This window comes from Aquarana catesbeiana, linkage group LG13 (assembly GCF_042186555.1).
Source record: "Aquarana catesbeiana isolate 2022-GZ linkage group LG13, ASM4218655v1, whole genome shotgun sequence".
Taxonomy (NCBI): domain Eukaryota; kingdom Metazoa; phylum Chordata; class Amphibia; order Anura; family Ranidae; genus Aquarana; species Aquarana catesbeiana.
Genome location: NC_133336.1, coordinates 90,779,607 through 90,804,605, shown reverse-complemented (window position 1 = coordinate 90,804,605; position 24,999 = coordinate 90,779,607). Strand labels below are relative to the sequence as shown.

General features: G+C 41.8%; 1 protein-coding gene across 10 annotated transcripts in view; it reads left to right on the top strand.

The window, feature by feature from the left end:
- The window catches only part of MIPOL1 (mirror-image polydactyly 1), a 753,413-nt gene that overhangs the window by 281,477 nt on the left and 446,937 nt on the right, over positions 1-24,999 (top strand). For 7 of the 10 annotated variants that reach the window (XM_073608905.1, XM_073608904.1, XM_073608906.1 and 4 more), the window contains 2 exons: positions 2,520-2,664; positions 8,155-8,257. In XM_073608905.1, the coding sequence (XP_073465006.1) occupies positions 2,531-2,664; positions 8,155-8,257 (237 nt within the window). In that variant the 5' untranslated portion in view covers positions 2,520-2,530. The remainder of the gene's footprint in view (positions 1-2,519; positions 2,665-8,154; positions 8,258-24,999) is intronic. The other 3 variants (XM_073608913.1, XM_073608911.1, XM_073608907.1) reach the window with 2 other exon arrangements.

The following is a 24,999-nucleotide window of genomic DNA, read 5'->3' as shown; positions in this document are numbered from 1 at the left end:
TCGCCGGACTCAGGTTCGCCGGACCAAGTATGCCGTAAAGTCCGATCGTGTGTACGCAGCATAACAGGTTTTCTTTTAAGATTGCCCTGTGTTTGTCTCCATCCATCTTCCCATCAACTTTGACCAGTTTCCCTGCCCCTGCTAAAGAAAATGTTTCATTGTGGGGATGGTGTGTTCAGGGTGATGCGCAATGTTAGTTTCCACCACACATAGCATTTTGCTTTTAGGCCAACAAGTTCAGTTTTGGTCTCATCTGACCAGAGCACCTTCTTCCACATGTTTTCTGTGTCCCCCACATGGCTTCACAGGACTTCTTATGGCTTTCTTTCAACAATGGCTTTCTTCTTGCCTCTCTTCCATAGAGGCCAGATTTGTGGATCTCTGCAGCTCCTCCAGAGTTACCATGAGCCTCTTGGCTGCTTCTCTGATTAATGCTCTCCTTGCCCTTCCTGTCAGTTGAGATGGACGGCCATGTCTTGGTAGGTTTGCAGTTGTGCCATACTCTTTCCAATTTCAGATGATGGATTGAACAGCGCTCCGTGAGATGTTTAACTCTTGTTATATTTTTTTATAACCTAACCCAGCTTTAAACTTCTCCACAACTTTATCCCTGACCTGTCTGATGTGTTTCTTGGCTTTCATGATGCTGTTCATGATGCTGTTCACTAAGGTTCTCTAACAAACCTCTGAGGACTTCACAGAACAGCTGTATTTATACTCAGATTAAATTACATATAGGTGGACTCTATTTACTAATTAGGTCACTTCTGAAGATTTGTTCCACTAGATTTTAGTTAGGAGTATCAGAGTAAAGGGGGCTGAATACAAATGCCGCCACACTTTTCGCAAATGTATTTGTAAAAAAGTTTGAAAACCATTTATCATTTTCCTTCCACTTCACACTTATGTGCCACTTTGTGTTGGTCTATCACATAAATTCCCAATAAAATACATTTATTATTTTTGGCTGTAACATGACAAAATGTGGAAAATTTCAAGGGGTATGAATACTTTTTCAAGGCACTGTAATTGTGTGGTGATTTACACTGCATTAAATTGCATCATGTATGTATTTTTACACAGCTCAGCTCACTGCATGTTCATACAGCACATCACAACGCAGTACAGTGCATTGCTGTTCTTACTCAGAATAATGCCCTGTACACACGGTCGGATTTTCCGGCGCAAAATGTGTGATAGGACCTTGTTGTCGGAAATTCCGACCGTGTGTGGGCTCCATCACACATTTTCCATCGGAATTTCCGACACATAAAGTTTGAGAGGTTGCTATAAAATTTTCCGACAACAAAATCCGTTGTCGGAAATTCCGATTGTGTGTACACAAATCCGACACACAAAGTGCCACGCATGCTCAGAATAAATAAAGAGACGTAAGCTATTGCCCCGTTTATAGTCCCGACATACGTATTTTACGTCACCGCGTTTAGAACGATCGGAAATTCCGACAACTTTGTGTGACCGTGTGTATGCAAAACAAGTTTGAACCAACATCTGTCGGAAAAAATCCATGGATTTTGTTGTCGGATTTTCCGATCAATGTCCAACCGTGTGTACGGGGCATAATAGTGTGATTTGGTATTCCTAACATAAGTTGGATTTAAGGCTCCATTCACACTTGGGAATTACATGCAGGAGAACCTGTGGGTTTCCCGGTGATTGTTAGTGGGACTGTCTGTGTCTAGGGCCAATCATTCACAGGTATTACTCTGTGAGCAATTAAATGCGAGCAGCTGTGAATAACTGCAGGAGTTGTCATCCTCCCATTGCTTTATATGGGGCTGCTGCCCGCAGCTAATAGCCACGAACCCCCCGCAGGGTCTCTTGCATGGAACTGCTATCAGCCCCATTTGCAAATGTCAGTGGGGGCATCATGCCTGATCCACATAAAAAAAAAATAGAACTAAAAGCTTGAAAATTAAAATCTGTTATTTACTGAACTCCTGTATAATGCCTGTAAAAATGTTACTGTTGTTATTACATATGTTTTCTAGAAGAAAAGCTCCTGTGCAATGATCAGTAAAATACTTGCGTATAGATACACTAATGCCGCGTACACACGATCGGACTTTACGGCATACTTGGTCCGGCGAACCTGAGTCCGTCGGACAATTCGATCGTGTGTGGGCTCCAGCTGACTTTTTTTTCTCAAAAGTTTGACGGACTTAGATTTGAAACATGTTTCAGATCTGTCCGACGTACTCGAGTCCGGTCGTCTGTATGCTAGTCCGACGGACAAAAACCAACACTAGGGCAGCTATTGGCTACTGGCTATGAACTTCCTTGTTTTAGTCCGGTCGTACGTCATCACGTACGAATCCGTCGGACTTTGGTTGATCGTGTGTAGGCAAGTCCGTTCATTCGGAAAGTCCGTCGTAAAGTCCGTCGAAAAGTCCGCCAGACAAAGTCAGCCGTAAAGTCCACTCGTGTGTACGCGGCATAAGAATCACTTTAAACTTGGATTCATGTACTGTAATAAAGGACTTCTTGTTTATTTACAGATAGATTGAGGATGGCTTCCAGTTCATCTCAGGAACTTAGGAGATCTAAAAAAGTTGATGGTGAGAATGTCCCGATACCCAGTCCAAGAAACCTATCTACAAATAGACTTTCAAGTGTAGAAAAGAGTGATGTTCCGCAGTCAAGGCAAGTTGATATGCTGGAGGGCCATATGTATTGTGTGTATAAAGCAGCATACAGGTGTTTATATTAAGAGAAACAATTTATTTTTTTTTCTTTAGATATACATGTGAAAGAGTTCAGCTTTATGTAAATGTTCATATCACTGTATGCAATTTCTAAAAGAAAAAAACATGTTAAATGTTAAATTACAGGCATTTGGCTTATTTTTTTTTCAACATGTAAAACTCACCTCTATGTTAGCCTACAGTGTCTTGAAAAAGTATTCATACCCCTTGAACTTTTTCACATTTTGTCATGTTACAACCAAAAACATAAATGTATTTTATTGAGATTTTATGTGACAGACCAACACAAAGTGGCATAATAATTGTGAAGTGGAAGGGAAATGATAAATGCTTTTTTACAAATAAATATCTGAAAAGTGTGGCGTGCATTTGTATTCAGCCCCCTTTAAGCCTCGTACACACGATGCGATTGTTGGCAGGGGATTGTCTGTTGACAGACTGTTGGTCTAAAATCTGACCGTTAGTACTCTCCTTTTGACAATTGTCCAACTTTCTGCCAACAAATGTTGGATGACATGCTAGAAAAATTTTCGGCGGACAACGGTTGGTTGTCAGATTTTCTGATGGTCAGTACACCAGTCCATCACACAAAAGTAGAAAGTACAAACATGCATGCTCGGAGTCAGTGCTCACCAAACAGGAAATTAGCAGAAGGGGCCCAAAGAGTGGCGTTCGAGCTGAAATTCCTCGTAGTACGTCACTCTGTTCGTATTTGTTGGCTGACAATTGTGTACCGTTATTATGCAAGACAAGATCCAGGCACAAGCCCTTTTGACAAAAATCAGATGCTCGGTTGGCCAACAATCGCATTGTGTGTACGAGGCTTTACTCTGCTAGCCCTTACTAAAATCTTGTGGAACCAATTGCCTTCAGAAGTTACCGAATTAGTAAATAAAGTCCACCTGTGTGTAATTTAATTTCAGTATAAATACAGCTGTTCTGTGAAGCCATCAGAGGTTTATTAGAGAACCTTAGTGAACAAATCGCATCATGAAGGCCAAGGAACACACCAGACAGGTCAGGGATAAAGTTGTGGAGAAGTTTAAAGCAGGGTTAGGTTATAAGAAAAAATCGCAAGCTTTGAACATTTCACTGAGCACTGTTCAATCCATCGTCCGAATATGGAAAGAGTATGGCACAACTGCAAACCTACCAAGACATGGATGTCTACCGGGCAAGGAGAGCATTAATCACAGAAGTAGCCAAGAGGCCCATGGTAACTCTGGAGGGGCTGCAGAGATCCACCGCTCAGGTTGGAGAATCTGTCCACAGGACAACTATTAGTCATGCACTCCACAATTCTGGCCTTTATGCAACAGTGGCAAAAAGAAAACCATTGTTGAATGAAAGCCATAAGCAGTCCTGTTTGCAGTTTGCGAGAAACCATGTGGGGGACACAGCAAACATGTGGAAGAAGGTGCTCTGGTCAGATGAGACCAAAATTTAACTTTTCGGCCTAAAAGCAAAACGCTATGTGTGGCAGAAAACTAACACATCACTCTAGCACATCACTCTGAACACACCATCCCCACCGTGAAACGTGGTGGGGATGGTGTGAGGATGCTTTTCCTCAAGAAAACCTGTTACAGTCTGCAAAAGACTTGAGACTGCGGTGGAGGATCACCTTCCAGCAGGAAAACGACCCTAAACATACAGCCAGAGCTACAATGGAATGGTTATGATCAAAGCATATTCATGTGTTAGAATGGCCCAGTCAAAGTCCAGACCTAAATCCAATTGAGAATCTGTGGCAAGACTTGAAAATTGCTGTGTACAGACGCTCTCCATCCAATCTGACAGAGCTTGAGCTATTTTGCAAAGAAGAATGGGAAAAAATGTCACTCTCTAGATGTGCAAAGCTGGTAGAGACATCCCAAAAAAGACTTGCAGCTGTAGTTGCAGCGAGAGGTGGTTCTACAAAGTATTGACTCAGGGGGGCTGAATACAAATGCACGCCACACTTTTCACATATTTATTTGTAAAAAATGTTGAAAACCATTTATCATTTTCCTTCCACTTCACAATTATGTGCCACTTTTTGTCGTTTTATTACATAAAATCCCCCCCCCCCCAAAAAAAATGTATGTTTTTGGTTGTAACATGACAAAATGTGGAAAATTCCAAGGGGTATGAATACTTTTTCAAGGCACTGTATGTGTCAGTGCACACATAGGCATTTACAGACCTATTAGAAGAGGAACGTTTTCTGGCAGATTCACACCAGTACTCTGCAGTTTGGGTAAATCGCAATTCTATCTGCGTTTTACACTTGACTGCACACTAAACCGCGCACTTTCCGAAAGTGCATCAAAGGTGCAGCATGCAGGATTTTTATGCGCTTTCATGAAAACACAGTCTAATAGAAGTCTGTGACTGTGCATGTAAAACACGGATAAATCATGCTGCACCCAAACCACAGCACACTGGTGGGAACCTGCTCTAAATTAGAAATATACACCTCATTTTATTTTGATAACATAGAAGTACCTATTGGTTAATGAAGATTGTACCCCATGTCTTTTTGACCCACCTTACCATAACTTAAAGTGGTTGTAAAGGTTAATGCATTCTCTGCATTAAGGTAAAAAACCTTCTGTGCATAGGTTCCCCCAAATAACTACCTAAGACCGAACTCGATCCAATGCTGTGCCCAGGAGCAGTGGCTCTTTCTGCTCTCTTTCTCCTGACCGGACATGGATGTCAATCAATTACGGCCTGTAAGGAAAGAGTGGGGGGCAGGGCTGAGCCCACGCAAGTGCCCCGTTAGCAAGCGGCTTGTTATGGGGGCACTTGACTTAGGGGTGGAGCTTAGAGTGCTGGCGGGGGACCCTAGAAAAAGAATATGTTTACAATCACTTTAACCTCTTGGCACTGGCCACACGCAAACATGTGGCCTCTCGGCGCCTGGGAGTCAGCATATTTGCATGTATTGCGGTCTATACAGCTGTGCCGAGAGCACACGCCCTGCGCACTCCCGGCACAGTTACCGTCGCCTAAGCGAAAAGCTCCCGATCGCTGCTTGGAAGCGAGAGTTTTCGGATCACGTGACAGCCAATCACGGCAGTTATGTGTTCTTAAGGCCCCCCGCCTCCCGGCAACCTAAACCTCTGGCCAGGAGGTTCCAGCGTGAAGAGGTTAACTTCCTTCTGAAAATTTTCTTTAATAGAATGTACTTTAGTGGCATAAAAACAATTCCAGACATTTTGTTTAATAAAAAGGGAAAGGCTGGAACGTCTCAGGTTTTCACTGCTGTCTGTACCCCACTGGGGAGATTTCCCTTCACTTCCTAGTACGGTGACACCAGAAGAAGAAATTAGTGGATTGGAAGTAAGGGTTAATCTCTTTCGTGATGAACTTCGATAACACTAAAATCCTGAAAGAAGATTTATGTCCTTCTTTATATCCTCCCTGCTGACAGCTGAATGTAAAAAAAAAACTTTGCCAGAAGTAAAAAAAAAAAACAGTGTGGGGATCCCCCCCCAACCCATACCAGGCTCTTTTGGGTCTGGTGGGCATTTTATGGGAATCCTACGCCAAAAAGAATGACAAAAAATGGCTTGGGTTTTCGGGTTCCCTCCCCCCTCCTCCAAATCCATACCAGCCTCTTAGCTCTGGTGTGAATTTTAAGGGGAGCCCCCACGCCAAAATAAAAAAATTAAAAATGGTGTAGGGTCGTCCTTCCCCCCCAATCCATGTCCGACTCTTAGCTCTGGTGTGGATTTTGGGGGGAACCCCCACACCAATTTTTTTTTTAAATGGCGTAGGGTACCCCCCAAAATCCATACCAGACCCTTATTGGAGCATGCAGGCTAGGAAAGGAGGGGGGATGAGTGAGCGTCCCCTCCTGAACCATTCTAGGCCACATGCCCTCAACATGGTAGGGGGGGTTTGGAGCAGGGGCGCCCCCCCCATCATGCTTGTGGGGAAGAGGCCCTTGTCCTCATCAACATTTGGACATGGTGCTTTGGGGTGGGGGAGGCAAACACCCCCCCTCCTAACCACCACTACCATGTTGAGGGCATGTGGCTTGGTATGGTTCAGGGGGGGGGGCACTCACTCATCCCCCCCCCCCTTCCTGGCCTGCCAGGCTGCATGCTCAGATAAGTGTCTGGCATTGATTTTGGTTGGGACCCCACGCAAAAAAAAATTTGACGTGAGGTTCCCCTTAAAATACTTACCAAACCCAAAAAGGGCCTGGTATGGATTGGGTGGACCCCGACAATGTTTTTTTTATTTTTTTCTCATTCAATTTCTGTTCAAAATTGATGAAATACTCGATTCAGATGTGTTTTCATAGAAGGCAATGAGCCTGGAATTCGCATCTGAACCGCACCGCAGTGCTCAGAAAATGCACAGCGGTGCAGCGAATTCACACTGCCACTGCACCGCTTAAGTGAACAGGCTCCATAGAATGCTGGTCTGGTTCACATGTCATGCGAATCGGATGCTGTTCAAAACACATCCAATTCGCATATATGTGAACAGAGGAAAGTTTCTTCAAAGTTGCTCTCTTCAAATTTGCTTCAAAGTCGCATCACGTAGTTGCCTGGCAAAGTCGCATTGTAAGTCGTGTGACTTTTGGGTCGCGGCAGTGTGAGCCAAGTCTAATGCCCCGTACACACGGTCGGATTTTCCGATGGAAAATGTCCGATCGGAGCGTGTTGTCGGAAATTCCGACCGTGTGTGGGCTCCATCGGACATTTTCCATCGGATTTTCCGACACACAAAGTTGGAGAGCAGGAGATAAAATTTTCCGACAACAAAATCCGTTGTCGGAAATTCCGATCGTGTGTACACAAATCCGATGGACAAAGTGCCACGCATGCTCAGAATAAATAAAGAGATGAAAGCTATTGGCCACTGCCCCGTTTATAGTCCCGACGTACGTGTTTTACGTCACCGCGTTTAGAACGATCGGATTTTCTGACAACTATGTGCGACCGTGTGTAGACAAAACAAGTTTGAGCCAACATCCGTCAGAAAAAAATGTTGTCGGAATGTCCGAACAAAGTCCGACCGTGTGTACGCCCTATAAGTCCTGCAATACTTTAAAGCATATATAAATTGTTACATTGTGTTACAGTCACATTGTTTCTTATGTGCTTTGCAAATAGTTAATAAAGTCATATATGACCAAAGTACTTAACGGAAAACCAGCTACCTAAGAATAAACTTCTACTCAATAAACATTAACTGTTTTCTAACATTTGTGTCAGTAAGGCTTGAATAGCAAGAGAACTTTCCTTTTTAACTTTATCCATAATGCCATGCATTGCTAATGGAACAATTGGCTTAGCCCCAAGTTGCCTGCTTAATATGTAAAGAAGGTGTACAGAACATGACAGCACATGGCTAGTTGGGATAAGCGGGAGACAGCTGTCATGTGATTGGCTCATGTTGAATAAATATTTCTTTGCTCCTCACACAGTGACAGGCCAGATTTGCAGCCAGCCTCCAGCACCCAGGAATGGGGGAAGCAAGACATGCCATTGTTACAGGAGCTGGATTATCTGAGACATACCAATAAGAAGGTACACTTCACACTGTTTCCATATTTTACTTACACAGTGAGACCACTTTCTGCCTTTGTTTATTTGCTGTGTTTAAAATAAAAGAACTGTGGTTGCTTGGTCATCCTTTTTTTGAGTTAAAGTTCTCCTACGTAGCATGCTGGTGCTGCCAGTACAGGAGTCCGGTTAGGAGAAGGGAACTTGTCCCGTAGAAGAGGGAACGTGCATCATTTTACTGAACTGAGTCTGAAACACTTTACAATACTTTAGCATTAGCAACACAAACACATACAGATGTATAGAGTAGAAAACACTGCAAAATAATTACTCAAGAAATCTGCATACACCATCATTTAATAAATGACACTATAACCACTTAACGCCAAATCACGTACCTGTACGTCATTTGACTTTAAGTGGTTATATCAGGATGATGCCTACAGCTACATAGTTTTTTTTTTTACAGCTGTTAGCCAGCTTTTATGTAAAAGCCATTCTAATGGCTAATTAGAGCCTAGAGAGGCAAAGCAGACAGCGGGAGGGGGGGTGTCCCCTCCTACCGCCCGCCATTACCTCTCTGGGTTCTACCATCCCACCGGTGAGCCTGGAGTGAAAACCGGAGCTTCCACCGGCTTACCACAGAGCTTGTTGAGGACCGGAAGGTCTCCAATGAGCTCTATGGTATATGAAACCAGAAACGACAAGCATTTTTGTCACTTCCAGTTTCCCGGATGTAAACGGCACCATTTTCACATTTGAAAATGATCTGATCCAGCTGATCTTGGTGTGATCAGATGCTTTTAAGAGCAGAGGAAACATCTGGGGTCTTATAGAAACCAGATCTCTCTTCATATTGAGTACCTGTCACAGCTATTGCTGTCACAAGGGATGTTTACATTCCTTGTGACAGGAATAAAAGTGATAAAAAAAAAAAATTGTAAATGCCCTCGTCCCCCCGTGCTGGCATGCAAAGGCGAATGCACAATTTTGTCCCACACGCACATGTAAATGGCGATCTCACCACACATTTGGGCTATTGCTTTGAAAGTCAGGGCATTAGACCTCCTCTGTAACTCTAAACTGGTAATCTGTAAAGGCTTTGAAAGCATTGCTTATGGCAAAGTAGGTTTGTCGCCATTCCACGAGCATGCGTAATTTTAAAGCATGACATCTTAGGTATCTATTTACTTGGCATAACACCATTCTTCTATGTTTTAACAAAAATTGGGTATTAAATTGTGTTTGCATGCATTAAATTTATTGACGTGCATTTTAAAAATCAAAATGCGTTCGAAAAACTGCTGCACAAATACCATGTGACATCAAAAATTGTAAAACCCACCATTTTATTTTCTAGGGCCTCTGCTAAAAAATATAATGTTTGGGGGTTCTAAGATATTTTCTAGCAAAAAAATACAGATTTTTACTTGTAAACAAAAAGGGGCTGATTTACTAAAAATCTGGTGCATTTCTGCATAGAAACCAATCAGGTCCAGATTTTTTGTGTCAAAGTTTAATTGAACAAGCTGGTGTTAGAAGATGATTGGCTACCATGCACAGCTGCACCAAATTTTGCACTCTCCAGTTGTAGTAAATCAATCCCAAAGCGTTAGAAAAAGTCCCGCTGTTCTACCGAATAGTGCCCTCTGTCAAAAAATGCCTCAGCCGGGCTGTGCATGCGCAATACGGAACGGCAGTCCAGCTGATTTCCCGATCAGCTGTTGTGATGGTGTGAAGACGAATGCGTAGATCGTAGGAGGCAGTATTCGACGATCTGCTAAGCGCCAAGGGAGAATGTAATTGTCAGATTAGGGGCGGGTTGTGGGTGTCTTCAAGGGCAGGTTTTGTGTGTGTTTTAACCCACCCTTAGACACAGTCAAAACATGCCATTTATCACACTGAACCCGCCGTGCAACAGCCAGAAAACACGGTGTTCAATACAGGCAAAGCCCACCCTACAAAAGCGAGGCAGAATCTGCCAAGTAAGTTCTCCCTCCGCTGTTTGCATAGCATCGGATATCCCCTCCGATGATGTGCGCATGCGCTGTGTTGACGTCATGCCAGCTGATCAACAAATCAGCTGGAGTGACATTTTTTACTGCACATGCGCAGACCCATCAGAGGCATTTTTCGAACGGGGTGCATTTCTCGATAGAACACCAGTCTTCAAGTGAATAATGTTCCTTTATTTTCGTCCAGTAACCCTGTGAATAAGACACTTCTCCACTGTATCCATTGAGAGTGACATGGCAACAATCAGGCTGGATTTCTGTTTTTGTTCATCTCCATTACATGGGAGATGGAGAGATTAGTAGTTTACAGAAGGATAATATGTTTTTTATGCTTCCAGTTCAGTTCATGGGAAGTGACAAAGACATTGTAGTTTCTGGCATGATTGACAGGTATTTTATGTACTTGCTAAAATGTTCTTAGCCTGAAAATAGAAAACAAATGCAGCCACAATATCTAAGGACTTGTAAGATGCAATATATTGCAGTACATTTTTGTACTTAGATTTAGTTGAAATCCAAGTTGTTCAAAAATACTTCAAGGGTTAAACGCTCATTTTGTCTATGGGATGATGAATAAGGAAACTATTCCCCCTAATGTTAAGTTCCCCCAGCAGCCAGTGTTTTCTTTGGTTCTCCAATGTTATAGGGCATCATAATATGTGTACTATGCAGGACTAGTGATCTAGCCTTGCTGCTTAAAGCAGAACTAAACCCAGTTTCAGAAAAGTTACATTCCTGGCACGTTTCGGTTATGTAACTGTCACATTGGTTGTGCTCTTAACCAAACTGTCAAACCATCAAATGTCTGCTGTCACAACTGATCACATGTGCAGCACCATGGCAGTTGAAGATCCAACAAGGGTCAAGATAGCAGCTTCCTTGGCTGAAAACAATAGGAGGGTTTAGTTTCCCTCTTTAAATGCAGCACTATGCAGAGCCCCAATCCTGAAAATAGGCCACAGCTTCTCCAACTTAGTGCTTTCTGCCAGATGCCCCTAAACAATGAGAGTGCTCTTATTGGCCCTGAAGGTATTCTTATTACGGATGTGGACCAGCACAATCCCACTGCAAGACAAGGCAAAATACCTTGTTTCCTACCTGGCCAGTTCACACCACTGTGTTGTGGTGATGTACTCTGAAAAGAAGTACGGCATTCACTGCAGCCAGTAGAAGGTAGTGAAGTGTAACTGCGTGGCATTTCAATAAAGTTTGTTTTTAAAAAATGGTCAACAGCCTGATGCGCTGCGACCAGCGCTTCTGTTATCCCATCACACACCAGCCACTGCTTTCTAATACAGCTGCTGGTGTGAATGGTACTCTAAAACCTCGTACACACGATCGGATTTTCGGCAGGGAATTGTGTGATGACAGACTGTTGGCCTAAAATCTGACCGTTAGTACGCTCCATCAGACAATGGTTGTCCAACTTTCGTCCAACAAATGTTGGGTGGCAGGCTAGTAAATTGTCGGCGGACGACGGTCTGTTTTCAGATTTTCATATCGTGTGTACACAAGTCCGTCACACAAAAGTCCAAAGTACAAACACGCATGCTCGGAATCAATGCTCACCAAACGTGACTTTAGCAGAAGGTGCCCAAAGGTTGGCGCTCAAGAGCTGAAATTCCACGTAGTACGTCACTACATTCGTGTTTGCTGGCCGACAATTGTGTACAGTTTGTATGCAAGACAAGTTCCCCGGAACACGCCCTTCGGACAAAAGTCTAACGCTCTGTTGGCCAACAATCCGATCGTGCATATGAGGCTTAAGAGAGGTCCAAGCTGGAGAAGACCAGGCACTAATTCAGTGTGCATTCAGGATAGGGTGGCTTCTCAGACACGTAATATAACAAATTTATTTGCAGGTTCATTTAGGCAGTAGGGTTAGATTAAACCTCTTACAAATCTTGACAAGCTGTCTTTATTCTTTGCTCTACCTTCGTTGTGTGGGGATCATGTTATAAAGGTTCTGTTCCATATATTTGTGCATAAAGAACCACTGATATTAAACCTAGGTTTACCTTCTTTGCTTCGGGGTGTCACAATTGGATGTGTTTTTGTACAGAATGGAATTTAAATATGAATATGAATTTAAGAATGTAATCTATATTTTTTTCCAGATAATGTGCTGCTTTATATAACCGAGCACTGCAAACAGACTGGCCTACATATATGAACAGACACAAATAACACTGAGGGCTATGCTCGTGAGAGCTTTCAATTTAGAGATAAAATATATCAACTGTTAAGTTCAGCTGAGCAATACATCCGTGGAAATATAGACTCTTTCACAGGCCTGGAAACAATACTTCCAGAATTCACTGATGTCATAACCGGTTGTCTTGCTTACTTGACCGTGGTAAAAGCAAACATCTAATGCTTTTCCTAGATCTGTCAAAGGCTTCACATTATTGGCTGTGTCATAAACACCTTTATTACAGTTTAGTCCTGCAGATAATGTATCAGTTTAACCAAAGGATGGAGTGACTTGCTGATAAACCTATAGCTAAATTTGTCAGACTGACTGTAATGATCTAAAGGAGTTATTAATGTGAGAGAGCGGATTCCAAGTAGTTTCCTTCTCTGTGATGGAACATTAAAGAGGACCTAGAAACCACAGAGAAAGCACTAAAAGTAGAAACTATGAATTGTGTAAATATGTAACATCAAGTCCTTATATAAAGAAACATATAACTAAAGCAGGCCATACATGGGTCGAATTCCAAAGGAATTTTCTTATGAAAATCGTAACTAATTTTTTTTTTTTTTTTGAATTTCGCACCATTAGTGGGCTGCAGCAACGGCCGATTTTTGTGTGGCCATTGAAGTGATCGTGTATGTTAGAAATTTTTGGAAAAACAAACAAATTTCTAATCAATGATGGGAGAATCCTGCAAGAACTATAAGCAAAAAATAAATGTGCATGAGCGCAAGAAAAGAAAATTCCCAGAAAGAAAAGAAGATTCCCGGCCATAAAAAATTATTTTCTATAGCAACATGAGGTGGAATTGAAGGCTTGGTTGGTCGAATTTTCGAAATCAATGGGGGTGCCTTTGGATCACAAAATGCACGAAATTTCTGATTTTCTAAAGAAAATTTGTTCAGAATTTGACCCATGTATGGCCTGCATAAGGCCTCATGCACACTGCTACTAAGAAGGGAAGGGGTAGGGTAGAGTTCCTGCAGGCTTGAGTTTAGATAAAGTCAATTGCAGGATGCCCAGACTTGTGGGAGGCAGGGTGGGAAGAGCAGAAGACCACCAGGGTGTCCATACTTTAAGAAATTTGATTTGAGAGTCATGTAGAATGCTAGGCGTCTTTTTGTTAACCATAAGGTCGGTCAAAATGCTCTTCTCTGCGGCAAACAAGAAATATGGTTGTTTTCAGGAATGTAATGGCAGGGGAGTTGGCAGAAGAAAAAAAAAAAACATCACGTGTGTTTTGGAGAGGAGTTATTGAGCATAAAAAAATGCTTAAAAGCTCCTTAATTTGTACGAAAACTAGGTGCATTCCCACGGTAATGCATTCTAATGTGCAGAATTCTGGCCAATAGAATGTATTAATGCCAGATGCAGGAATGTACATTAGTGCACATTAAAACCCATGCAAGATCTGGCTTTTTACAGCATTCTTTCTGCTGATAAACTCCTGTAGGAGAAAAAAAATGTCAAGAGCATACAATGTGCATGAGGCCTAATACAAATACATTTTGTAAATAAGCAACATACTGAGAGATAGAAGTTCAATTCATTATGTTAAATGAAAACAACAGTCCATATAAAAAGTGCAAATGGTGAACAAACAAGTCCTTGTGTAATCTTAAACTCTTTATTCACCTCAAAACTTATGTTTAGATAGACACAACCACCATGTTCAGTTCCACCGCCCAGGGAAAGCAGCTGAGCTCATCATATTAGTATGACCTCTATCTCTAGAAAAATGTGCTTATGTTTGGCAGTATGATCCAGAGGGCCGGATTATCCCCGCAACACGTTAGGTAGAGGCTTTTACATATACAGTACTGTATCCCTCCTAGATTGTGCTAAAAAAAATAGACTTCAAATGATGAAATAACACTAATAACAATTTATTATAACATATAAAACTCACATTTGATTAGTGCAAACTACTATTATCAAATTCACATTGTCAAAATGTATCCCAGTATACCGCATAGAACACAGCAGATTTGGCAGAAAATGTAAACTTGATGATGTCACCACAAAGGACTTTCCCTACTTGTCTCATTAATGGAGATCCTTAGTCGCGTTTCTAAGCAATGTTTCTTTATACAAGGTCTTGATTTGGCATGTTTACAGTATAGGATTTATAGTTTTTACTTTTAGCACTTCCTCTAAATGGGGTTAATTTACTAAAACTGGAGCGTACAAAATCTGGTGCAGCTGTGTATGGTAGCCAATCAGCTTCTAACTTGTTCAATTAAGCTTTGGCAATAAAACCTGGAATCTGATTGGTTTCTATGCAGAGCTGCACCAGATTTTGCACTCTCCAGTTTTAGTAAATCAGTCCAACTGTGTTTTTGTTTGGTATTTAATTTATGATACTGAGACATCTGCTTTTTATTTCTATATCACTGGGGTTACTGTTACTAAACCCAGGACCCTGCATTTACTATATCTGGTTGCCGACGGTACACAGAACATGGTAATGCAAATCCAATTTTAGTAAATGTAAACTGCCAAATACCTTTTTCTCATCAGCAGTATATAGCAGTCTTGTGACTTCTATCAGTGTCTGGTTAACCACTTAAGGAGGAGAGGATTTGGATGCCGCACACCGGATGTAGTCAAAAAACTTCACTTTATTGAAAAAATGGGATCATCAAAATAACAAGACTATCATGCAGAAAGTACAGGTAAGCTGACGCGTTTCGCACTCAGGACTGAGTGCGAAACGCGTCAGCTTACCTGTACTTTCTGCATGATAGTCTTGTTATTTTGATGATCCCATTTTTTCAATAAAGTGAAGTTTTTTGACTACATCCGGTGTGCGGCATCCAAATCCTCTCCTCCATTCAAGCCTGCCTTGTCTAGCATTCAGCCAGCACCTGGAACTCTTCTGCTCTGAAACTTTCACTTACACCTGGGTCAGTGTCAGCCTGAGCGGTGGAAACACTTTCTTTGCTTGTAACCACTTAAGGACCGAGCCTCTTTCTGAGATTTGTTCTTTACAAGTTAAAAACAGGTTTTTTTTTTTTGCTAGAAAATTACTTAGAACCTCCAAACATTATTCTTTTTCTTTTCTAGCACCCTAGAGAATAAAATGGCGGTCATTGCAATACTTTCTGCCACACCGTATTTGTGCAGTGGTCTTACAAGAGCCCTTTTTTTGGAAAAATTACACTATTTTTGGAAAAAATACACTTTTTTGAATTAAAAATAAGACAGCAGTAAAGTTAGCCCATTTTTTTTTATATTGTGAAAGATAATGTTACGCTGAGTAAATTGATACCCAATATGTCACGCTTCATGTTGAGTATCAATTTTGTATCAATTGCGCCAGCTTGTGAAATGGCGACAAACTTTTACCCTTAAAAATCTCCATAGGCAACGTTTAAAAAAATTCTACAGGTTGCATGTTTTGAGTTACAGAGGAGGTCTAGGGCTAGAATTATTGCTCTCCCTCTACCGATCGCGGCGATACCTCACATGTGTGGTTTGAACACCGTTTTCATATGCGGGCGCTGCTCACGTATGCACGGCGGGACGAGGCGCGTTTACATTTATTTTATTTTTTTCTTATTTATTTGACCTTTTATTTTTTATTTTTACATTGTTCTTTAAAAAAAAAAAAATTGTGTCACTTTTAGTCTTATTGCACGGAATGTAAACATGCCTTGTAATAGAGAAAAAGCATGACAGGAACTCTTAAATATGAGATCTGGTGTCAAAAATACCTCAGATCTCATATTTACACTAAAATGCAATAAAAAAAAATGTAAATGTCATTAAAAAAAAATAAAAAATAAAAATGTTGCTTTAAGAGCTATGGGCGGAAGTGACGTTTTGACGCCGCTTCTGCCCTGCAATGGTATGGAGACGGGTGGGGGCCATCTTCCCCTTACCAAGCCAGGAAGAGTCCCCGATTGCCTCTGCCGCTACCAACGGCTCCGGTAAGCAGTGGAGAGCGGCGGGATGGGCCCTCTCCCGCTGCCGATAAAAGTGATCTTGCGGTGAATCCGCCACAGAGACCACTTTTATCGGAAACCGGACCGCTCACTGAAGAAGATACCGGGGTTATGGCAGCTATCTGCTGCCATAACAAAGATATCCCTCTTCAAAGTGCCAATGTATAGCGGTGTGAGCCAGTCCGGAAGTGGTTAAAGTTTGTAAGAGGAGTTTTCATTCTACTCTGACTGTCCTATGAGGCTGCAGGACCCCTAACCCTCTGAATAGTGCTGATTGGTCCTGTGCTGATCACACCCTCCCAAGAAAAAAAAACTCTCTAGAAATACACACCAAACCATATGCAGAGTGCCTCCTAGGCTCTGTTCTATCAGATAAGACAGGATCAAACAGCCTTTTTACACAATGCAGAGGATTAACCCCTTAGGTTCCACAGTGGGTATAACAAGCATGCTTTACTGTATATACAGACTGATTTTACTGTTGTGGGTTTAGTAACACTTTAGGTTGAGAAACCCCAACGTGTTTCAACTTAAGTCTTCCTCAGTGGCTTACATCTCAAAAATGGTTTTCTGCAAAAAATACATGCATCGATATATTTCATATTACACTGATGAATAAAAAGACCTTTACATAATGTCATATACAGTGGGGACGGAAAGTATTCAGACCCCCCTTAAATTTTTCACTCTTTGTTATATTGCTGCCATTTGCTAAAATCATTTAAGTTCATTTTTTCCCCTCATTAATGTACACACAGCACCCCATATTGACAGAAAAACACAGAATTGTTGACATTTTTGCAGATTTAATAAAAAAGAAAAACTGAAATATCACATGGTCCTAAGTATTCAGACCCTTTGCTCAGTATTTAGTAGAAGCACCCTTTTGATCTAATACAGACATGAGTCTTTTTGGGAAAGATGCAACAAGTTTTTCACACCTGGATTTGGGGATCTTCTGCCATTTCTCCTTGCAGATCCTCTCCAGTTCTGTCAGGTTGGATGGTAAACATTGGTGGACAGCCATTTTTAGGTCTCTCCAGAGATGCTCAATTGGGTTTAAGTCAGGGCTCTGGCTGGGCCATTCAAGAACAGTCACAGAGTTGTTGTGAAGCCACTCCTTCATTATTTTAGCTATGTGCTTAGGGTCATTGTCTTGTTGGAAGGTAAACCTTCGGCCCAGTCTGAGGTCCTGAGCATTGTGGAGAAGGTTTTCGTCCAGGATATCCCTGTACTTGGGCGCATTCATCTTTCCCTCGATTGCAACCAGTCGTCCTGTCCCTGCAGCTGAAAAACACCCCCACAGCATGACGCTGCCACCACCATGCTTCACTGTTGGGACTGTATTGGACAGGTGATGAGCAGTGCCTGGTTTTCTCCACACATACCTCTTAGAATTAAGGCCAAAAAGTTCTATCTTGGTCTCATCAGACCAGAGAATCTTATTTCCTACCATTTTGCAGTCCTTCAGGTGTTTTTTTAGCAAACTCCATGCGGGCTTTCATGTGTCTTGCACTGAGGAGAGGCTTCTGTCTGGCCACTCTGCCATAAAGCCCTGACTGGTGAAGGGCTGCAGTGTTCATTGACTTTCTACAACTTTCTCCCATCTCCCGACTGCATCTCTGGAGCTCAGCCACAGTGATCTTTGGGTTCTTCTTTACCTCTCTCACCAACACTCTTCTCCCCCAGTAGCTCAGTTTGGCCAGACAGCCAGCTCTAGCAAGGGTTCTGGTCGTCCCAAACACCTTCCATTTAAGGATTATGGAGGCCACTGTGCTCTTAGGAACCTTAAGTGCAGCAGAAATTTTTTTGTAACCTTGGCCAGATCTGTGCCTTGCCACAATTCTGTCTCTGAGCTCTTCAGGCAGTTTCTTTGACCTCATGATTCTCATTTACTCTGACATGCGCTGTGAGCTGTAAGGTCTTATATAGACAGGTGTGTGGCTTTCCTAATTAAGTCCAATCAGTATAATCAAACACAGCTGGACTCAAATGAAAGTGTAGAACCATCTCAAGGATGATCAGAAGAAATGGACAGCACCTGAGTTAAATATATGAGGGTCACAGCAAAGGGTCTGAATACTTAGGACCATGTGATATTTCAGTTTTTCTTTTTTAATAAATCTGCAAAAATGTCAACAATTCTGTGTTTTTCTGTCAATATGGGGGGCTGTGTGTACATTAATGAGGGGAAAAAATGAACTTAAATGATTTTAGCAAATGGCTGCAATATAACAAAGAGTGAAAAATTTAAGGGGGTCTGAATACTTTCCGTCTCCACTGTATTAAATACACGATTGAACATCCATATAGCTTAATCCAGTGTAATGCCCCGTACACACGGTCGGATTTTCCGATGGAAAATGTCCGATCGGAGCGTGTTGTCGGAAATTCCGACCGTGTGTGGGCTCCATCGGACATTTTCCCTCGGATTTTCCGACACACAAAGTTGGAGAGCAGGAGATAAAATTTTCCAACAACAAAATCCGTTGTCGGAAATTCCGATCGTGTGTACACAAATCCGATGGACAAAGTGCCACGCATGCTCAGAATAAATAAAGAGATGAAAGCTATTGGCCACTGCCCCGTTTATAGTCCCGACGTACGTGTTTTACATCACCGCGTTTAGAACGATCGGATTTTCCGACAACTTTGTGTGACCGTGTGTATGCAAGACAAGTTTGAGCCAACATCCGTCGGAAAAAATCCTAGGATTTTGTTGTCGGAATGTCCGAACAAAGTCCGACCGTGTGTACGCCCTATTAGACATACACACAGAGTTTTTAAATAAGGCTGAATGTCTCCAGACAGGCACCCCTCAAGAAGTTTAGAAGCAACAGATGCAAATCTGTTTACATCCACCTGTCCAAAGACTAACATTGAGCTTTTGTTCAGATCTGCCTTAAAAACCAAGTGGATCTGATCGAAATGGCTTAATAAAAAAATGGTTTAAAGGGGCCTTATAGTTCATATTATTTAGAAACCATGTGAAGCCTGAGTATAAAATTCTGTATCTTTACCACCAGAAAGGACCCTTGCACTCTGTATGGAAGCAGTGGTCTCTCTGCCGAGGTCTGCAATTGTTTTTCTTATGTGTTGCCAAATGTACCATCTCTGTATATATTTAACCCTTAGGGCTCTTTCATATGGGCGGTCCCCCCCCCGACGGACTCTGCTTTGCTCAGCAGGAGATCGATCCGTGATCCCTGCTGAGCAGGTGGATGACAGGTCTGTCTCCGCTCACTGTGCAGAGACAGACCTGTCAGAGCGCCGCTCTACTGTATGGGGGGATCAAATAAAAACGGACCGCCTGTCTGTTTTCATCCGATCCGATCTCCCAGACGGATGGAAAATAGGGTCTCCTTCCATCTTGATTTCACGGACAGGAGCAGTTTGAAGAGCGGCGGGTGTCAGCGGACATGTCACCGCTGACATCCGCTGCCCTATAGGGTTGAATGGAGGCTCCGATCAGGTGTGCCTTTAAAACCGACAGGAGGACCTGATCGCAAAGCCCGTGTGAAAGGGGTCTATAAGCCATGCAGCAGAGAGCAGCTGAATGGGGACACTATATAGGAGATGAAGCTCAGGGGTAGAAAACTCTCCTCGTTTTCATTGGATTGGCAGGACAGTAGAAGAATATAGTATTAGGTGTGTTTAAGGTAATTCATCCTGCTTCAGAAATGTTATTATGGTATGTGAACAGCAAAAAAAAAAAAAAAAACAGATTACCTCAATATTGCAAGTATTCACAATCTCTCTTCTTGGAGAAGCAATAAAATCTGCTTCCAGGAGAGAGGCAAGACGATGTCAGTAAGATGACAGCTAGGTCAACATATACCTTAATAAGAAATAGCACATTTTACCATCAATATAACCTTCTGCCCAGTACAGGTTGGTTTCCATGCCAACATGAAACAATATATAAATTACCCAGGATGCCTAGGGTGTCTGGCTGCCTAAATTGATAGTTAAGACTTAAACAACCTTTTTTTTTATATATATATTAATATTTAGTATCATTTTACAGAATTCCTGTTTTATTTCTACATAGGGAATGATTTGTTTAGGATTGCAATAGTACATTCACTTGCTAAAACACAAAATGTTCTGCGCTTTGCCAAGGAAAAACAATGAGGGCACAGCAGTCATTTATTACATGTTTCACACATTGTGAGTATTTTGCAGATCTCATTTTTGTCACAAGGTTTTGAACAATGAAAATAGAAAATAAAAAAAATATATATGTTTTTTTACAGGCTCGCAGGCCTCTAAGGCCTGATTCACACCTATGCATTTTTAGTGCTTTTTGCATTTTGCAGATTTGCACTACAGTCCATTTAACATGGTTTTCTATGGAACACGTTCTGTAGTGCAAATCTGCAAAATGCAAAAAGCACTAAAAATGCATAGGTGTGAATCAGGCCTAAAGTAGGAAGCTCCCCTGCGGTGTATTCATTAAACCTCCGGTCAGCAAGTGGTTAAAGTGGTTGTAAACCTTTACATATACCCAGTGCAATGACTGGCCTCAGGTGAAACACAGAGATGAAACAAATCCTCCTACATAAGTTGGAGCTGTTTATCTGCAGTCTTTTTCTCTATATCCCTTCAAAGTCCATAATTTTAAAGCTTGTCATATCAGAGAAAAGGGGGCAGAGAGCTCAAATTACACTCTGCAAAGCTCAATGAGGAGAGCTCTGAGAGCAGATTGGAGGAAAGGCACACCCCCCCTCCAGATTACAGAAACAGATCTGAGGCTGTCAATCAGCTGGAGCTCCCCCCCCCCACTCCTTTTTTCTCTTGGTGTCAGGAAAACAGAAGTAATTAATGCTGATAGCAGACAGAAATGACACTAAGCCCAGGTTCACATTGATGCGATTTGACATGTCAAATTGCATGCCAAATCGCCGGCAATTGCCAACAATAGCACTGTCCAGATCGGTGCGGTGGCGATTTTGTGGCGCCGCACCAATTCCCAAAAGTAGTTTCTGTACTACTTTTGGCGACTGGGTGCGGTTTCAATAGACAGGAACCTGCACAAATGTCACTGAAATTGCCCCCCGAAGTTGGACTGGCATGCGGGTATGAAATCGTGAGTTCAGCTGAACTCGCACAATTTCAATCCCACAACAGTATAAACCTAGGCTTACTGCTCTTAATTAACCAACCGCCGCACGCCGATATACGTCGGCACAATGGCAGCGGTGAGCAAATGGACGTACTGCGTGACCATGCCCGTAGGTCCCACAGACTCGATGTCCCCCGGGGGCCCGCGATCGAGTCTTGGAGCGGCAGAATGGGGAGATGCCTATGTAAACAAGGCATTTCCCTGTTCTGCCTAGCAACATGACAGAGATCACTGCTCCCTGTCATTGGGAGCAGTGATCTCTGTCATGTTGTAGTGAGCCCATCCCCCCCACAGTTAGAATCACTCCCTAGGACACACTTAACCTCTTGCTCGCCCCCTAGTGTTTAACCCCTTCCCTGCCAGTGTCATTTACACAGTAATCAGTGCATTTTTATAGCACTGATCGCTGTATAAATGACAATGGAGCCAAAATAGTGTCAAAAGTGTCCGATCTGTCCGCTGCAATTGTCGCAGTCACGATAAAAATCGCAAAGTGCCGCCATTACTAATAAAAATAATAATAATAAAAATGCCATAGATCTATCCCCTATTTTGTAGACACTATAACTTTTGCACAAACCAATCAATATCGCTTATTGTGATTTTTTTTTTTTTTTTTACAAAAAATATGTAGAAGAATACATATCGGCCTAAATTGAGGAAAAAAATTGTTTTTTTAATATATTTTTTGTGGATATTTATTATAGCAAAAAGTAAAAAATATTGCTTTTTTTTTCAAAATTGGCGCTCTTTTTTGTTTATAGCGCATAAAATAAAAACCACAGAGGTGATTAACCACTTCCAGCCCACGGACGTCATATGACATCCTGGGCTTTGGGCGGGTATATCTGAATGATGCCTGTAGTTACAGACATCATTCAGTTATTGCCGGTTTCAGCCGGCGAATCTCTACACCAAAGGAACGATCATAGCGGCCGTTCCGCCGCTTGATCATTCCTATGGGAGGCGAGAGGGGACGTCCCCCCCCTCCCGCCGCCCTCCGGTGCTTCCTCCGACTCACCGTTACGATCGGTGAGGCGGACAGTGGATCCGCCGGTGTCAGATGTAGATCATAGAGATTTCCGGCGTACCAGATGGTCCCCGGAGTCTCTATGATCGTTGGAGGCCGGGTGCGATGTTATGACGTCACGCCCGGCCTCTCCATTCAAAAAAATGGCACCGCTTCGGCTGGGAAGCAGCGATTGTTTTATTATTTTTTTTTTTATTTCAGGCTTCCCAGCCTAGTGGTGAGATATGGGGTCTTATTGACCCCATATCTCACTATTAAGTGCACCTGACATGTCATATTGCTATTACAAGGGATGTTTACATTCCTTGTAATAGGAATAAAAGTGATCAATTTTTTTTTTTTTTTCAAAAAAGTGTCAAAATAAAAAAAAAAATATAATTAACAATAAAAAAAAAAAAAAATTTTTTAAAGAGCCGCTGTCCCCGTGTGCTCGCACGTAGAAGCGAATGCATACGTAAGTCCCGCCCACATATGAAAACGGTGTTCAAACCATACATGTGAGGTATCGCCGCGAACGTTGGAGCTAGAGCAATAATTTTGGCCCTAGACCTCCTCTGTAACTCAAAACATGTAACCAGTAAAAAAATTTCAAGCATCGCCTATGGGGATTTTTAAGTACCGAACATTGGCGCCATTCCAAGAGAGTGTGCAATTTTGAAGCGTGACATGTTCAGTATCTATTTACTCGGCGTAACTTCATCTTTCACAAAATGCAAAAACATTGGGCTAACTTTACTGTTTTGTTTTTTTTTAAACACAAAACAGTTTTTTTCCCAAAAAAAACGCGTTCGAAAAATTCCTGCGCAAATACTGTGTGAGATAAAAAGTTGCAACAACCGCCATTGTATTCTCTAGGGTCTTTGCTAAAAAAAACATATATAATATTTGGGGGTTCTATGTAATTTTCTAGCAAAAAAATGATGATTTTTACATGTAGGAGCAAAGTGTCAGAATTGGCCCGGTATTGAAGTGGTTAAATATCACCAAAAAAGAAAGCTCTATTTGTGGGAAATAAAAAAGGACGTCAATTTTGTTTTGGTGTAACCTCGCAGGACCGCGCAATTGTCAGTTAAAGCGATGCAGTGCGGCATCGCAAAAGGTGCTTTGGTCAGGAAGGGGGTAAATCCTTCTGGGCTGAAGTGGTTAAGTACACACTATAGAGGCATATGCTTTGTTCATATTTCATGTCTGAGGTTTAAAGTCACTTTAATTACACACAAGGACCATCAGTACATCTTTTCTGCTTTGGTTTGAGAGATAACATGGTAATCAATGAGGATTTTGTTGCATGATAACCTTTTGGGATAAAGACTGAAGAGACACTGCTTTGCTTGATATACTTGCCTAACATTTAGGACAAAGGTGAATACTTGGTGGTGAAATCACTGCATGATTGCATAAAAAGCTGTTTACTGCGTTGTGTGAAACTTTTTTTTTTATTTTATATTCTGGATTTTTCGATTTTTTTTCACTGAGAAGTTTCAAGAGGGAACAGGATGAATACATGTGTAAACCAGAAGGCCTCTTTCATGCATATTACAGTTTTCTTAAAACAGTATCAAATCCACAAACAAAAATGTACTAATTCCAGCTTACCAATTCTGTAGTGGCTGCATTCATTTTCTTTTTTAGACTTTTTTTCCCCCTTTATTTTTACCTGGTCAGCAAGTCTGTTGTCTTTTAACTTCCTTTTAACAGACTATGCTTTCCAGCCAAAGTAACAGTTAGTGGATTGAGACGAACCATTTAGCACTGACAGGGATCCTTACAATTGTCAGCTTTTATTTAATCATATTAATTTATCTCAAAAGAGAAAAAAAAAAAAGGTGAAACTGCTTCTAAAGTGCTATCTGGAGTTCAGCTGTAATTTGTTTATTAAGTCCATATACTGTAAATCTGCGAGTATAAGGCTTGGTTCAAACTAGCGCATTCCTGTTGCGGGTCCGGGAATCACATTGATTCCTGCACTGCTCTTGCGAGACGCATGGGGCTGCCATTCATTCTTTTTCTCAAATAACATTTTATTAATATCCATAGGTGTGCGCACACCCTAATCACCTTGTGTTGTGCAGATTCCCCCTGTTTAAACCCCTGATATGAATAAAAATAAAATAATAATACTAATAAAACCTACTGATACCAATCTCTGCCTTACTGGCACCCGCCACTGCTCTACTGACACCGTCAGTATGTATACACATGCACACCTATATATATTTGAGCTTTGAGGTGCACAACCTAATGCAATAGGCTGTGTACACCTATGTTAATATCATTTGTATCTGCGGTACAGTACAGAAAGGCATAAGGACAAAACACAAGTGTTGATTACCACATACATTTCTGATGACAAGCATTTACTCACAAATGTTGAGATATTGCTAAATGCCAGTGATAGTTTAGTATCTAACTTTTAGCGATTCTATTGGCATGTAGATATCGCTGATACTTT